Source organism: Astatotilapia calliptera, chromosome 12, assembly GCF_900246225.1.
Source record: "Astatotilapia calliptera chromosome 12, fAstCal1.2, whole genome shotgun sequence".
Taxonomy (NCBI): Eukaryota; Metazoa; Chordata; class Actinopteri; order Cichliformes; family Cichlidae; genus Astatotilapia; species Astatotilapia calliptera.
Window position 1 is genome coordinate 31434978 of NC_039313.1, and position 15625 is coordinate 31450602.

Below are 15625 nucleotides of genomic sequence, written 5' to 3' on the forward strand. Positions count from 1 at the left end.
ACAGGATTAAGGCACTTCCACATTGGGCTTATGTTTCAAACCTAAAGGCTATGACCATCTTTTAAGTATAGCCTAATAAAAAGTACCAAAAAGTGAACATCTGTTACATGTAGTTGTTAGTGTGTAAATAAAATTCTACAACCGGTGTCTTAAAAGCAGCAGAGTATCACAAAATAAAGAAATACCCACGAAACACGGTTGTGCTCCTGTTAGAGTTCAGGGAAAGAAAAATCCACCAGAAAACAGATTTTCAGATTCTTCTTTAAGACGTTGTCTGAGCGTACAGTAAAATATAACTGGTAAAATATAACCAAAAAACACACAAACAAACAAAAAAACCGGACAGAATGTGGCTAATGTTGCATTTGGAGACACAAATACAAAAACTATGTTAGAGTGACCCCCTTTTCCTACATTAAAAACAAAAAGCAAACCCGAACATAATCACTGAATGGAAAGAAACATTTTAACATGTAAAATCTCCCAAAACGGTGAAATAAAATTGCATTTTCTCCCCTTCAAATCAACAGGAATATATACACGCATACACAGACATTAAACTCAATAAATAAACTCTCAGATTTCTTAAAGTATTTTCCAGTCAGGAGGTGATCAAGCTTCTCACTTTTGGTTTCTGCTCCCAACAAGTCAGATGATGGCCAGCTTTGGTCTCGTACACGCAAACTCACGCACAGACACAGACTACCCATCGTCTTTAGAAACAAAACAAAACAAAAAAACCCAAAAAAAAGTAGGAAAGGATTCTTTGCTCTCAAACGCCTTCGTCTCTGCAACCCATCTAGAAACTCCACGTCTGTCCTCAGAGGAACAGAATTAAAGGTGACACAGATATGGCATTTGGAGAGCAGGGCAGCCACAGTTAACGTACCCTACATATTTAATTTAACACATTCAAAATATTCATGTTGATTGTCTTGTTCACAATACAGACTGGTGGTCTATCAGCGGCAAATCTCTTAACAACTCTGGGATAAAGGCTCTGGGCTACCAGCTGTTTCTATGCAGGAAACAAGGAAGAGAAAATATATCTCTATAGATAGAAATCCACCCCATCCCCATCCTCATTTAACCACAATATCCCCCCAATAAATATCTCACTATAAATTTCTATGGTACACGTATTACTTTGTGTGAACTCCGCAGACATGCTCGGGTTGTCTTTGTCCTCTAGCTGTATGGAGGAGGGGGATGCAGGTTGCTACACATGCGGCGATGGGCTGGTTTGGGGCTTTCGACCACACTTGCTTTTACATACATCCGGAAATGAGGAGGAGGGCGGAGTCTCCCTGAGTCTCTGATTAGGGACAGTGATTTAGAAGCAACGCACACTCTTTCTCACACACACTACACCACACACACTTAAATAATCGGTAACACCTCTGAACGAGAAATGGAGGAGCTTTCTGGTCCAGACAAACAGGTCCTTCAGATCAAGAGGCATGTGCAAACACTCACGCGATACTAGTTCCATCGATCGGTAGAGGTGTGGAGACTTTGGTATGTGTGTGTACACCGATGAGCCCAAACATTATGGCCGTAAATATCCTGTTCATCCTTTAAGCACAGTCAAAATGTTTTGGCTCATCAGTGTGTGTTTGCTCTGTGTGTGTGCGCGATTGTGTGTGTGTGTGTTTAATCTTTGCATATTTACACAGTATGAACGTGGCTTGACTCTTTGGGCCTCATCAGCTTGTGCCTGCATTCCCACTCACACAAACACGCACACTCACACACAATCCTCCCCTCCTCGGCATACAACCGGGCGTAGTAGTGCACGTGGGCCAATGTAGGAGTATGGAGGGCTGGTACCAGTGGAGGCTGTCAGATTCTGTTCTCCACCTGGCTGTGGTGGTTGCCTGTGTGTGGCGAGTTCTGCTCATTGAGGAGGAGAAGCGTCGTCTCGTCCGGGCCGTTCTCCGTAGGGGTGGAGTCTGCTCCCAGGTCCGTAATGGTGGTGTTACCGATGGTGGTGGGAGGCGTCTGATCCATACGAATAGTGTTGTGGCTGCTCTCGGGGGACTGCGGCGTGCTGTCCAGGCGAGATGCCATCAGGCCGTTCTGGTACTGAGCTCGTGTGATCTGAAAAAATGAGGGATAATGAGAATAGTTATCATTCTTAATATGTTAGCAAAGACCTGCACAGTTGTATTTCTATCAGTTACTGAGTACTTTTAAAACTGCATGCCAACAGAACTTTTCAGAACTGTATGTCCTGGAAATTTCAATTTTAAAGACCAAAGGTGTGCCTGCATTTTAAACAGAATTTCTGTCTGACTTTACGAGAAATTGGATAACGTCACTGTGATGTCTAACTGGATCAATGTAAGGATAGTGCACGTAACTGTGTGATTTGTGCAGGAAACTCTGTACTTCTTTACTGACAAAGAGGCTAAAGTGAATCATTCCCTTTGTTTGCTGCGTGTGATGAAAAGTTTTTTCCTGACGCTGCAAGGAAATGTATGTTTCTGGTCAGTCCATCTGTTAGACTTTTTCCCTATCACTATATTGATTGTGGGACATCACCACAGCACTGCCATCGTTCACCACACTTGCTGGAGTCTTCTGCAAAGAAAGCTGCACTCTCAAATCCATCTGTATCAACTGGGAATCTCTGAACTCCATTGAAATGCTGGTAAAGACCCACACAATCAGGCATTTGTGTCGGTTGCACCAGGTAATCAGAACTGAGAGGAGCATGAGAAGTAAAAGTAGTAAAAAACGACACCAAAGACACCATTCCAGCAGCTGTGATGTCACTTCTTGCATGCACATCTGTTTGTGAAGGCAATAATGGCGAGTGTAAATCAAGTGCAATGCTTCGCTGATAGGTCAAAGCCTTATTTTTATTTTAAATGCCACCTGATATAAAAATCAGAACTATTTTTAGCACTTGTTCCCAGAGCTCCTATACTTTTGAGAACTTCATAGACCCATGTCTACATATTGTAGCTGTTTACCGTCACCAGTGTCACAAATCTCCAGAAAAACTGGTAACATAAGCTCATTTCATTCACTGTATTGGTGTAGGTCCTTTAGCTTGGTCTGTTCTGCAGAGAAGAAAATATTTATGATATATTTCTTTGCAGTGATGCGAAACCAACCGTTAAAAGTGTCCACTGCGGTTACGGTCTTTGCTTCTAATATATGATTTTGATGCATTTCTTCCTCTTCAACCCCTTTGAAAATGGGCGTGGGTCACAATCAGCCAGGGTTTCAGGTGAGCTCATTGTGAAAACTGGCCCCACCCCATCACGTGATTTCCTGAGGTCAGATGGTCCAGGATGTGAGTGGGCGTTAAGGTGTCTGGGAAGGGATCTCAAAACTGGATGATAGATGGCAGACGGTTGGTGTCGTAAACCCCCGCCTCTGTTCAAAGATGGTCGCTCACAGTGGATATAAATGGCTTCTTTCACTCCTCTTTCAAACCATCTGTCTTCTCTGTCCAAAATATGAACACTGGCATCCTCGAAAGAGTGACCTTTGTCCTTTAGATGCAGATGGACTGCCGAGTCTTGTCCCGTGGAGGTGGCTCTTCTATGTTGTGCCATACGTTTATGAAGTGGCTGTTTGGTCTCTCCAATGTAGAGGTCTGGGCATTCCTCACTGCACTGTACAGCATACACCACATTGTTAAGTTTGTGTTTAAGAGATTTGGGACTCTCCACCATTTGACCCTAGAACTGAAGAAGCTTCTCGGATGAGAGGTGAAACGTCTTCAAGCAACTCAAAGAAGTCCACACGCTTTTCTTTCCAAGCTCCTTAGATTACGATGACCCGGATGACTGAGAACCTTCACAGAGATAAATATTCATAGCACCATCATGTTCTGAAGCTACTGCATTGGTTGAATGACCACTATTTAGATAGCCAAAGATAGTAACCAACACAGGACCATAAATCCTGCATGAACTTTGGAAAGGCTTGTTCAAACCCACTCCACCCACTCCCCATGAACTGGTTAAAAAGTTAAAAATGGAATTCTAAAACATAATTTAGACTCTGGTCCTTATGGCGGAAAGACTTCCCCTAAAGGTTTCTAGTCCCTGGAGAAAGATTATGTGGTGACAAAAGGCCTTGATTGTTAATTTGGAGGTAAGAAAAAAAAACAAAAAACAACCTTGGCAAACTGTAGGTCAGTGAGGGCTCGGACGTAGAAGTCTGGTATGTACTGCTGCATGGGGATGCTGTTGTTGAGCTGACTGTTGCTGCCGCTGACCGAAAGTGACTCCATCCGGTCGGCTCCGCTCATCGAGGCTGTTCGGTTCAAGCCGCTGATATGGGATGGTGAACGAAACTCTGCAAACACCCACACACATGCAGGAAAGGTTAATAGCACCAGGTCCTGTTACGCATTTAAAGACAGGGTTGTGTGATAAACACCTATCGGGCCAACCATGCCGTTGGTTGGGCTTGATGTTACTGTTTCAAAGCCTTTGATGGTGGAGACCTCAGAGGCACAAGATGCAGTGTAGCTTCAAATGCAGGTTAATATAAAGAATAATTAACGAGTGAGAGTGATTACTGACACACAATGTGTAATGGATGCACAGCAATAGCAGCAGTAACACCTAAACAGAAATAAAGTTAAACCTATGAAAGTAAAGGAGAAAAAAGGTAGTTAATATTTAGGTATTTAATCCACTCTAAGCACCGAAGCAAAGACGTGCATCCTGCTGTGGTCAAAGCCAACAACATCTAAAAGTTTTCCAAGAGCACCATCAAACTTATTAAGGACTTATTAAGAGAGCTGAAAGCAATATTTGACGCTGTAATCTGTTAAACATAAGTGTGAGTCAATGTTTAAATATGTGTCACATTTTCAAGTGATAACTCACAACAAACTGCTGAAAACCTCAAATTTTACTGTTCACTGGTTAGTCAACAATTGTAAAACTTTCCAGGTGGAAATTCCCTGGACAAAACTTTCCTACATTCAATTTTTGATAGAAGAAAGGTTTCTGTGTTTAGAATAATTAATATTTCTGTGTGACATATTAAAAAAAATGACTGGACTTCTTTAATTTTGTTGAAGACAGTTCATCCAAGAAGCTTCTTCAGTTCTAAGAGCAACTGGTTGAGAGTCACAGAAATTTAAGTCCTATTGAAAAATGTAAAAGATTTGACTTAGAATGAAATAAAACTGAGAAAAACATAAAATACTCCCAGTCAGAGCTAATCAATAATAAACTAATGGATTAAATGACACATTATTTCAACTCAAGAGCATATGACGTATAGAGTTACATACAATAACCTCCACGGAACTCTATAAAGTGACACATAATAACAATCATAATGTAACCAGTACAGCTTAGCCATTAGTTCAGCTCATTTTAGCTCTAGATGGCCATAACATGCAGCATGCACCTCCCACTTCCCTCAGACTTGTTATGTTCACCCTCTGCTCATTCATAGTGTAATCACAATGATGACATTCACGGACGTCATCCAGCTGATGATACTCCTGGATGTGTCACACACGCGCTTCACACGCAAGCTCATTACCAGATGTGTGTTATTACCAGTTGGCGTGAGTCTTCCAGTAGGGGGCCTCAGTGAGTCATAGGAAACGGTTTTACCTAGACATGTCAAGTGTGTTAGCTTTCAAGAAATTGAGCTCTAAAGTTAATCCTGGTTGTCTATGGCTACTTTTTAAGTTAGTGGTTAGATGTCACTTCATCAGGAAACAATAATTGTCTAAAATAATCATTTTAAGATCCAGTAGGGAACCTTTCTTTAGTTGTATCCTGTCAACTTATTATGCAGCCACAACTGAAAACGACACTCAACCACTCACAAGTTAGCACCCTATTTAATTTCAAATCTTTCTTTACATATAAAAGTACCTTATAAAAAAAAAAGACATTATCCCATTGATCTGTGAGAATTATGAATTCTCAACTTGCATCATCTTAGTTCTGTGAAACTGTCATGTAACAATGAAGGAGTGGATCTGATTATCTCAAGGGAGAGGAATGATAAAGCATATCCGGCTTTATTGTCTAATTTTTCCTAAATACATCATGATGTTTTTTTTCTTAATGTATAAAATTACATTTGAAAATGAAACAGGAAGCTCATAAGGAAAGTGTTTAATGAGGTCATAAGTTTCTCCCCCATACATATGCTCTCTGCTAGCTAAAAACGCAAGTGCTAAAGATAGCGATACCCCGGCCCTCCCTGGAAAGACACAATTGAAAGCCTAAATGGGAAAAGTATGAACCAATCATGCTGTTTGCCTAGCACATACATAGTTTTACAACCATTTCAGAGGTGTGGGGACAGTGAAAGCTCTCTACTCATTATTACTCATTTAATGACATAAGTAAGTGTCATTTTTAACCTTTTTCTTGACTTACTGTGTTCAAAATGTGCTCAGTGGTAGGATGAACAGAGCCACTCTTTAGTCTGGATTGAGTTATTAATGATGCTTTGATGTTATAAAACTGTGCCCACGTGTACTAAAAACATAAAAGTTTTAAACCTTATTGTGAGATCTGGGCCCGTATCCCTAAAGATTCTGAGAATCATCTCAGAGAGCTCCTAACTTAACCTAAAAATTCCTTGCCAGGAGTTTTAGCTTAGAAGTGATTCCAGAACATTTTCAGTGAACTCTGAGCAAGGAATGGATGGAAAATCCTATCTTAGTGAGGAGGTGTGGTTGACCCCGTTGCTAGGTATGAGTCATCATTTCAAAAGCCGTGATTGGTTGATCCTACAAGTTTGATGGAAATGAGCTTTTGGTGATAATGAGCAAAGGATGTACCCTCAAATCAATAAACATATTATATACTCTAATCTTATGCTGACTGTAATTGTAAATAATATTTCACATTCAAGAAAATATCTGGAAAATGAATAGTAAGCTGTAGGGGTTATAGCCATTAGAATCTAAAATATGTGAAAACTTAAACTCATTACACCCTGTTCAAATAATGATTCGTGTCTTATTTGCTCATATAAATATCCTAGCTGGCATATTTTGTACTTTCACTCCCATATGGACCCCGTTGAAAACAAGATGGCCTATCTCAAGGGGCTGTCCTTAATGAAGTAGAAATCACAACGTTACAAGTCCAGTGTGGTCTTAACGAGGGTAACATGGCTCAGCTTTTAGCAATGTCTGTGATTGCAGACTCAAGTCATCACTGCTGCATTGTTGCATTTTCCCGGTTGCCAAATACCTCGGGGTTGTGATTACTTTCGTCTCCGGTGTAATAGCGTTGTGGCGTCGAGTTGGTGAAGTAATTGCATCTCTAAGGAGATCCACCACAAACATGATTCCTGCACGATCCAATCTGTAGCATCTCAATAATTCCCTGTCATCCAGTGTTTGCAGGACATCACTCCTGCCTCTTCTGTTGGCCATTTTGTGCAGCTGCTTAGGGGAACTCCTAAGCCACTAAAAGTCCTCTTCCCTGCTCTTAGCAGATCTTGCCTTAGGAGCCCTTTTAAGCGCTAGGAATCTTGAGGAATAGCTTTTATATTAACTGGGATTGTCGTGTCACTTTTAGGGGAAATTCTAAGAAAACGTCATGACTCTGAGAATTTTCTTAGAATTTGGCCGCTAGGAGCCACTTTTTGCACAAAGATTCTTTAGGGATACGGGCCCTGGTCACTGTGTCAAACCCCCCAAAAAGTCTCCTACTGGATCTTTGAGAACAAAACTCTGAAAATTTTAAAAGAACTACCCTCTACCTGTGAAGTAGTGCTCGCACAGTGAATCGGTGCTTTTAACAGTAAGGCAGACAAGTGATTGGACCAAATTCTAAATAACAATCACCATACACCCATTTTAATTTTTTTTTCTTACTGTGCTTTAAAAACACTACAGTCTATTACAGCTATTAATATTCTTTAGTCGATTTGAAACGAGTGTTTTCGTGACATCGTCAGGTCAAGGACAACAAAAAGAGCTGAATTAAAAGGCTCACATGCTGCTTCTTAATAGCTCCACATTCTCCATTGAAAACAGTACATCCAGATGAAGAGAATCGATCTTTTGGGAGCTCGTTGTGTTTTTCTTTTTTAAATTGCATTAGCAGTTATACTTAAAAACTCATGCGATGCCAACAGAAGACAACCCCATCTGAAGCTATCAGGAGCAGTGTGCAAAGAGCAGACAGCTTAACCCCCGAGGGGATTCATGTCCCTTCTGTGCATCTCATGATGTTGTCCCGTCCTTCTGAGTTTTATTTTAGATATGCCACGTGATCGTGTTATTCCCCCCGCATTCCCTCCCAGTTTAAGATGCGTGCTGACATTCTGGTTGATAAACTCTTTGATCAACTTTCATTATTTCAAAAATTTCGACAGACGCCAGTTTCACACTTGCATCGCCTCGGTGCTACTATGAATCAACGAATGTGCAAAATTAGCTTACTGTACAGACCAAAATCATTCTTTTTCTCTAACCACCAAGTCACAATATTCCACATCTCCATCATCCGTCTTCAAGTCTCTCCAATCTAGTTTAAAACACTCTAAACATACTTTACATGGATAACAGCCTAAAGCAAACTATCCAAAAACGTTTTTGAAAACACCCTTAAAGACACTTTTGAGACTAATAAAAGGCAATTTGGGATTATTTTACACTTCATATAATTGAAATAACTGATGCTGCTTTTTGAAAGCAGAGCCTATTCAAATATTTAGGGGTTAAAAACGAGCTATGGCTAATATTTGGTGTAGAGGTTGTCAAAAGGTAAGTTATTGCCATTTTGGTTACACATGTGACTGTGACTAAACAAAGCTATGAGTACTAAAAAAAATCATTTTTTTCTTTTAAATGAATGCATAACACTCTAGAAATACTGGCAGTCGCTCGTGCTGTCCCTTAGCCTCCGAGCAGATTCACCTATGATAATATATGTGAAAATCCAAGATGACTTCCTCGGTTAATGCATTCCCAAGATTACCAGAAAACCTGACTTTTGACTGGGGCATCGAGTTCACTGGGTTTCAATCAATTTAAAAATCCTACTTTGCCTCATTCTCGAGTTCACAAAGTGGGCTGTGGTAACAACACAAACCAACACCGTTCAGGCTGAGAGAGAAAAAAATAAAAAGATTTAACGGATTTTTACAAATAAGTTAATTTAAACAGAGATTAAGTTGTTTATAATGAAGTAAATTTAACTTAATGCTGGCCTACATTAAGAAAACACTGATTTATCATCTTCTTCTTTCCTCCTGCTCATTTACTGCCCAAAATTGTAACAATAAAATACAGATGTAGTTTGATCTGAGGTTGCTTTGGTTGATCAAAGAGTTTCTTTGCCAAAAAGTAGCTGTTAACCTCTAAATCTTTGCTCTCCTTAAAGGGCAAATCCGCCTTGAATCACACAGAGAAGAAAGCTAACGCTGTACTTCTGATCTGTGGGCTGAAACCTCAACGTGCTGCACCTTTGGGCAATCAAATGGTGATGTGAGGACAGGTGAGGACTGAGCAAAAATTACAGGACTGTATATTAAAGTCTTATCTGTGATCTATTATTTAAACCCACAAAGAGCACTGCCATGAGAATTTCTCTTCTCTTAGTGATCCGGCATCAATTCGCCCAACATGTACAACAGAGTCAAAGCTAGTGCCCCCCTCTACTCAAGCTCTACCCATCCACCCAGTACCCATGTGTCCTTTGTGTTAAAGGACCCAGACATGCCGGCGTTTACCTGGCAACCGAGAGAACAGAGAAAACCTCTTAAAGGAGAGGCGACGAGGACGATGTGCAGCCACTGGGAGAGGAGAGAAGGAAGGAAAGAAGGATAGAGGAGGTAATATTGATGAGGAGAGACAGAGGGGGCAGAGGAATGAAGGCGAGGGAGGGACAGTCAGTGAGAGACAGATCTGCTTCCAGTCTGGACAAGGACATGCAAAACCGGGAGAAACTCTGCTCCACTGAAAGAATCACCACACGTCGGGTTACACCGTTTGAAGGTGAAGTGAAATTTTCAGGTTCTCGTTACTCAGCTTCTTCTGAAAGTCTGATTGATCAGAAATTTGATGAAATGAGTGACAGAAGATGACAAAGGAAAATAAGAAAATACAAGTATTTCACATGTTTCACCATCTGAGGCAATCGAGAGAGTAAACCACTTATTCTGAATATGGAACTGAAAGGAAATACAGAAGAGAAATCAGATTATTTATGTCAGATTAGATGCTGATTCATTGTGATTTAAATTGTGATTTAATGTGGCAATGTTAGACACACGGAAACTCAATCACTGCTCTGGGGTTTTCACAGCCTACACTATGTGGATGCAAGTATTGGGCCATGCTTCTGAGTATTTCACTCTCAGCTGTAAGTGGTATTACCAAAATAGAAGATAAAGGAACCACAGCAAATCAGCCACAAAGTGGCAGACCACATGACACTGCGGCGCAGCATTAGTGTGTACGTGCTACTGGTCTGCTGACTCAATAACCACACAGTTCCCATCTTTCTCTGGTATTAACATCAGCACAAAAGCTGTACAGTCAGTCAGTGGCTGAGCACTTCCTATAGGTGTAATGTTTAGGTAGCCTTTAGCTTTTGTCCATACAGTCTCCGTGCAATGGCGAGCAGACAGAATTGGAGCTTAACTTTTATTCACATGCCAATTTGAGCACCAAAAAGCTTTTATCTATTAGAATCAGTTAGGGTACGGTCAACTTGAAAATCTTATGTCAGATCATCAGATCAGAACTAATGAATACAACATTTGAAAACAGTGTTTATTTTATAGAGCTTCTTAATAATACTAAGTACTAAATAATAAAACATTGTAAATCTAACCCGGCATTAATTTGGTGCTCACATTTGACACTTTTCAGTAATCAATAGCTGTCAATACTTTTGAGCGTCATGATAAATATACTCAAATTCAAAACATGACGAAAAATAATCAAGGCTATGGTTTTTGCAGGATACAGGGAGGAGGTAGAGCTTTGAAGGGGTGTTCTGGTCCAATATTTTCATAATGCCAGTGTGTGTTCATGTGTGTGCATATGATGATTTTAGAAAGCTGACTGATTCTCTCTCACAACTTTTTATTGTTGGGAATGAAAACAAAAGACTTTCAGTTCTTCATTTTTTAAATCATAGTAACACAGTACTAACACAGTGTTATCTCTTCATCTGGGTCCCAATATATTAACAGAGTTATGGGGGAAAAAAAGTATAACATTAAATGATAATTCATTTAATATCAGAATGAATTTATTTCTTTAGTCCTTAAAGCATATTACCAGCTAATTTCTTTTATCTAAGTTTTATAAATGTACATTTTTTGTTATATTGCTTTTCTGCTAAACACATTGAAAAAGCTCAGTTTGAACCCGTTCAGCCTCGCAGTATTTTAGATTGAGTGTATTTTTCCTGGATTATGTAAAAAGGGTTCTGGTAAGTTGTCTAGAGAGATTTTTGATGCAACGTCCCACATCTGTCAGATCAAGCTGCTATCAGGCTGATATCTTGTCTGACCCCAGCATCGAAGGTAAGCACACCGAGATTTTCCCCGCAGATACTGAACAGATGTGCTGCAAAGACTGATGCGGCTCGATTGAACAGCAGAGATATAAGCTGGCAACTGAATACAAGCAGAAATAGACACTGTGTATAAAACTGGCAGAGAAAGGAAGGAAGTTTTGTCATGGTCCGCGGCCCGGTGTCCAAGGAGCTTATGGGATGCCCACGGGTGTGGCTGTCGACTCTACACCTGCATCCCATTCCAGGAAGTCATCAGGTGGACTATTTAACCCCGCTCAGCCAGCTGCTTCACGTCAGTCCGTTAGTCACCTTTCAGCGGTAACTTGGTGCCCAGGTGATGGTGGTTGTGAAACTCTGATTGCTCTGAACAACGCTAATCCTTTCATTGTGTGCTCAGGTAACCGTTCGGCATGTTTTGAGCCTCCTCCTGCCCGCCTGGAGTTCGGATCACCACCGGTCATCATCTCCTCTGTTTCCCTGCAGCTCTCCCACGGACCCTCACCCCTCCCTCCGGTTCCCACGGCCCAGCCCTGATCGTAAGATTAATAACTCTACCCTGTGTATGCTGTTATTCCCCTGCTCCCCAGTCACCCTCTTCGTTCTGTTGCAGGCTCTCATGGTCCTGATTACGGCGTTCCCGAGTTGCTTATCTCCCGGCCCCTTTGTTTCCCATTTACTCGGCGTGTTTTCCTTTAACCCTTCTGGGACACGCTTAGTTAGAAATAAAGTTTATTTTGCGTGCACCTTGGCGTATTGTCTCTGCTGAACTACGGTTCTTGACAAGTTTTGAATGAACTGAAAGCATGACTTTATGAGACACTGTATGATAGAAGGGAGAGAGTTCAAAAGTCATCAACAACATCAGGAGGGGCTATGCGCTTACCTGCTGCTCTCTGGCAGGTAGCTCAATGCCCTCCTGGGTTTTAAATGCACCTTAGAACACACATGCATCAACACTACATATGAGCGGGCGGAAGGAGGTTTGGAGTCTTCACACACCCCCGTTCTCTGCGGCCTGTCGGAGCAGGGGGGCTAGGAGGAGGAGATGGCCGCCCGATCGGGGTCTGGAAAGTGGGGCCTCCCCGCTGCTGCCGAGCCAGGGCAGTCTGCTTCTCTCCACCCCAGGGAAAAGGGTAACACTACCTGGGTCTGGGGCTCTCCTCAGCTCTTTCTGGGACAGTGGCGCGGCTGCCCCTCTGTTGGTCTTCCTTGGTCTCTTGTGTTCTGGGGGCCTCTGGATGTCTGGAGTCTTGATCTCCTCCATATCTGCTTCATGCCCCGGAGGACGGGGCTGTGGCGCGCTCATGCTCACAGGTGTACACACGGATGCTCACACACACACACACACACACACACACACACACACACAAACTACACCCTTTTTGGCTCCTACCTCACAGCACACTGTGCGCTGTCGATCTTACGTGCTGCACAATAATGTTTAATATTTAGTATTTACTGTTATATTCCCATAGATCATCGTGATGTTGTTTATTGTATTGCTCTCTTTTTCTCCTGCTTGTTTTCTCTTTTTTCTTTCTCAACAGGTGATCCAGGTGATCGATATATGTATTTTTTGTCTGCTTATTTTGTTGGTTTTTGTTTTTTGCCCTTTATCCCCGTCCCTCTTCCCTGCTGTTTTTCTTTCCCTTTCTTTTCCCCAGTCAAGTCGGTCCCATATTTAACAAGTGAAAATAAAATAAAATAAACAATAAAAGGTGAATCAAATAGACCATTACAGCAAGGCTGGGATGGTCCATTTGGTAAAGTAAATCCGTGGGGCATCTTTCTTCGCCTTTAGACAATAATTCTGATGGCAAAATAGCCAAACGTGACAGGAAAAAAAAAAAAAGTCATCAACAAAGCTGTTTCACAATCACTGTTGCAGTCATTTCTCCTTTCAGATACATGTGATATCCCATGGCCTCCGTGAACCCAGAACATTATTTTTTTTAATGCTGAATACGTGCAGAAACACATGGTACAATGAAGACATAGTTCTTGTTAAAGGGATGTGAGAAACGTGAGCGTGCATTACATGTTTGTAACGCTTAAGCTACATGAAGTACGTGACCTATGGTTACTTCTAATTTACCAGCAGTTCACGTATGACAAACAGCGAGTTTTCAGATTTGTTTTTCAAATATGAAACATGTAATAAGTTACTATGAGGTGCACCAAGTGTTTATGAACAAATTATGTGAATCCGATGAAAATGTCTCAAGCACAAAACGTTTGTGACTGTGTGCATGAAAAAAAGCAGTAATAGAAACTCGCACACGTACAGTTTCCTGTTGTGACACATGATGGTTGACAAGCTGCTTTGCACGTTCCCTCCTGCCAGCCAACAATTTTAATAACATTAATTTTTTTTGAATAATAAACAATTTAAACTGTGTTCATGCATCCAGATCAGTTTCACTGGACTTCGGCACAGATTCCAGAGGCACCAAATGTCAATAGAATATTGTTATTGGCCAATATTCACCATATTTATTGATATATCAGTCGGTATCTGCAAATGAGAGAGCCCATCATATTTATCTGTTACTGAATCAGTTGTGCTTGTTTATGTTTAAGTATTGTGCGGTAAAGAGCTTAAAGTCACGTGGGAATAACATTCAACACTGGTCAAGGTGTGATGTTTAAACACTGGTATCAGCACACATTGGTGCATCCCTTAGACTGCTGTCTAACGTATGGGACCTGCAGGTGATTCACTGGTTGAGATCATTTTCATACTCAAAACATTCAGTGACCTCTAGTGTCCTGATGTTGGTGGTGCTATGATTCTGGAAGACACCACTCCCATCAAGCTAAAAATGTTTCAATGTAAGTTAAAGGTCAGTGATTTGCAGTAACACAAAACACGGTACCAAAAAGCTCTCCTCGCTCTAGTTTCACGGGTTTATTTTTTTCCTTTAATTTGCCACCAGACTGTATTTTACGAGCCCTTTGAAGTTGCCAACTGTAATGTTTTAAACTGTGCACCAGGTGGAGCTGGAAGACTTCTAATTCCTCTCCAAGGTGGGAATAAAGTGCAGGAATCTGACTGGTGATATGTATGTTTTGTTTTTTGTTTTTTTTAAAAACAAGACTGAATTTCAGGAACCTGGGGGACGGGCCAAAGAAGAGTGCTGTGTACTTTTGTGTACTTTTAGATGCTTTTTCTTTTTTGTCCCTGTAAATGTTTACACTTTGCTCTGTAGTGGTTCCTTCTTGCTATTTAACTAATACTAATACTACTAACTAATAGAACTTTACGTAGTCAGCTGTTAAATGTATTTAATTTGCTTATCATATACTACATATGATAAGCAACATGCTGTGTGGCACTAAAAAGAAATCCTGGGCCACATAATAATGTTGCAAAGCTGTCCGTCTGTACCAGCTGAGATATTGGTGTAATGCTCTTTGTGTGTGTGTGAAATACAGTAATGTGTTCTGGACTCACCCAGTGTGGGAGCACTGAGTGCCATGATACCATAGTATGAGAAAGGTCCGGTCTCAAACTTCATGTTCTCATTTCCAGCCTCCACCTCCACTCGACCCTGCAAAATCAAGACAGACGTTTATGTTTTTTAACAGTTAAGGCTGCAACTGTTCATGTGGATTTACTCTGAAAACTCATCCTCAAGCCTTGTGCTGAGCCACATGCAATATTTCAGAACCAATGAAAAATTAAGGCAGACATAATAGATGATTTAAAATATCTATTTCTATTTAAATGACCGCAGCATTTCGGAACATTTATGTTCTTAGATTCCAGCTATCCATTTAATCTGAAGCTAATGTTTCTATGCCAAAATAATACAAAAGACCTTACTCATTTTGACATAAATGCAGCGAAACATAACGTGGCTCTAAAATTGCCTCGTGACTTGAGGCATGTAAATGTTCTGTAGTGAATCCTTTGGGGCTGTGCGTATTAGACAAGGTCATATCCTCACGACAGAACTAAACTTTCAGCAAACTGATTAAACATATGTGTGAAAGAGAAGGAGAGAGAGTTTTTATTTAAAAGGCATTTATTTATTTCCTATTATTCCTGTTCTCGCTAATCACAGGCTAACAAGTCACTGTTATCGTATTTTCACTGCATATAGTACTGTGTATGACTGCGTATGTGA

The 15625-nt window shown here is 40.9% G+C and overlaps 1 protein-coding gene across 2 annotated transcripts in view; it reads right to left on the minus strand.

Annotated features, from left to right (window-relative positions):
* Positions 1-243: 243 nt before the first annotated feature.
* The window catches only part of LOC113033000 (metal transporter CNNM4), a 52651-nt gene continuing 37269 nt past the window's right edge, over positions 244-15625 (minus strand). Inside the window, exons 5-7 of one of the 2 annotated variants that reach the window (XM_026186219.1) lie at positions 14950-15046; positions 4139-4317; positions 244-2100 (exon numbers count right to left, since the gene is read on the minus strand). In XM_026186219.1, coding sequence (XP_026042004.1) covers positions 1843-2100; positions 4139-4317; positions 14950-15046 — 534 coding nt within the window. In that variant the 3' untranslated portion in view covers positions 244-1842. Of the gene's footprint in view, positions 2101-4138; positions 9760-14949; positions 15047-15625 lie in introns of those variants that run through there. The other variant, XM_026186220.1, reaches the window with a different exon arrangement.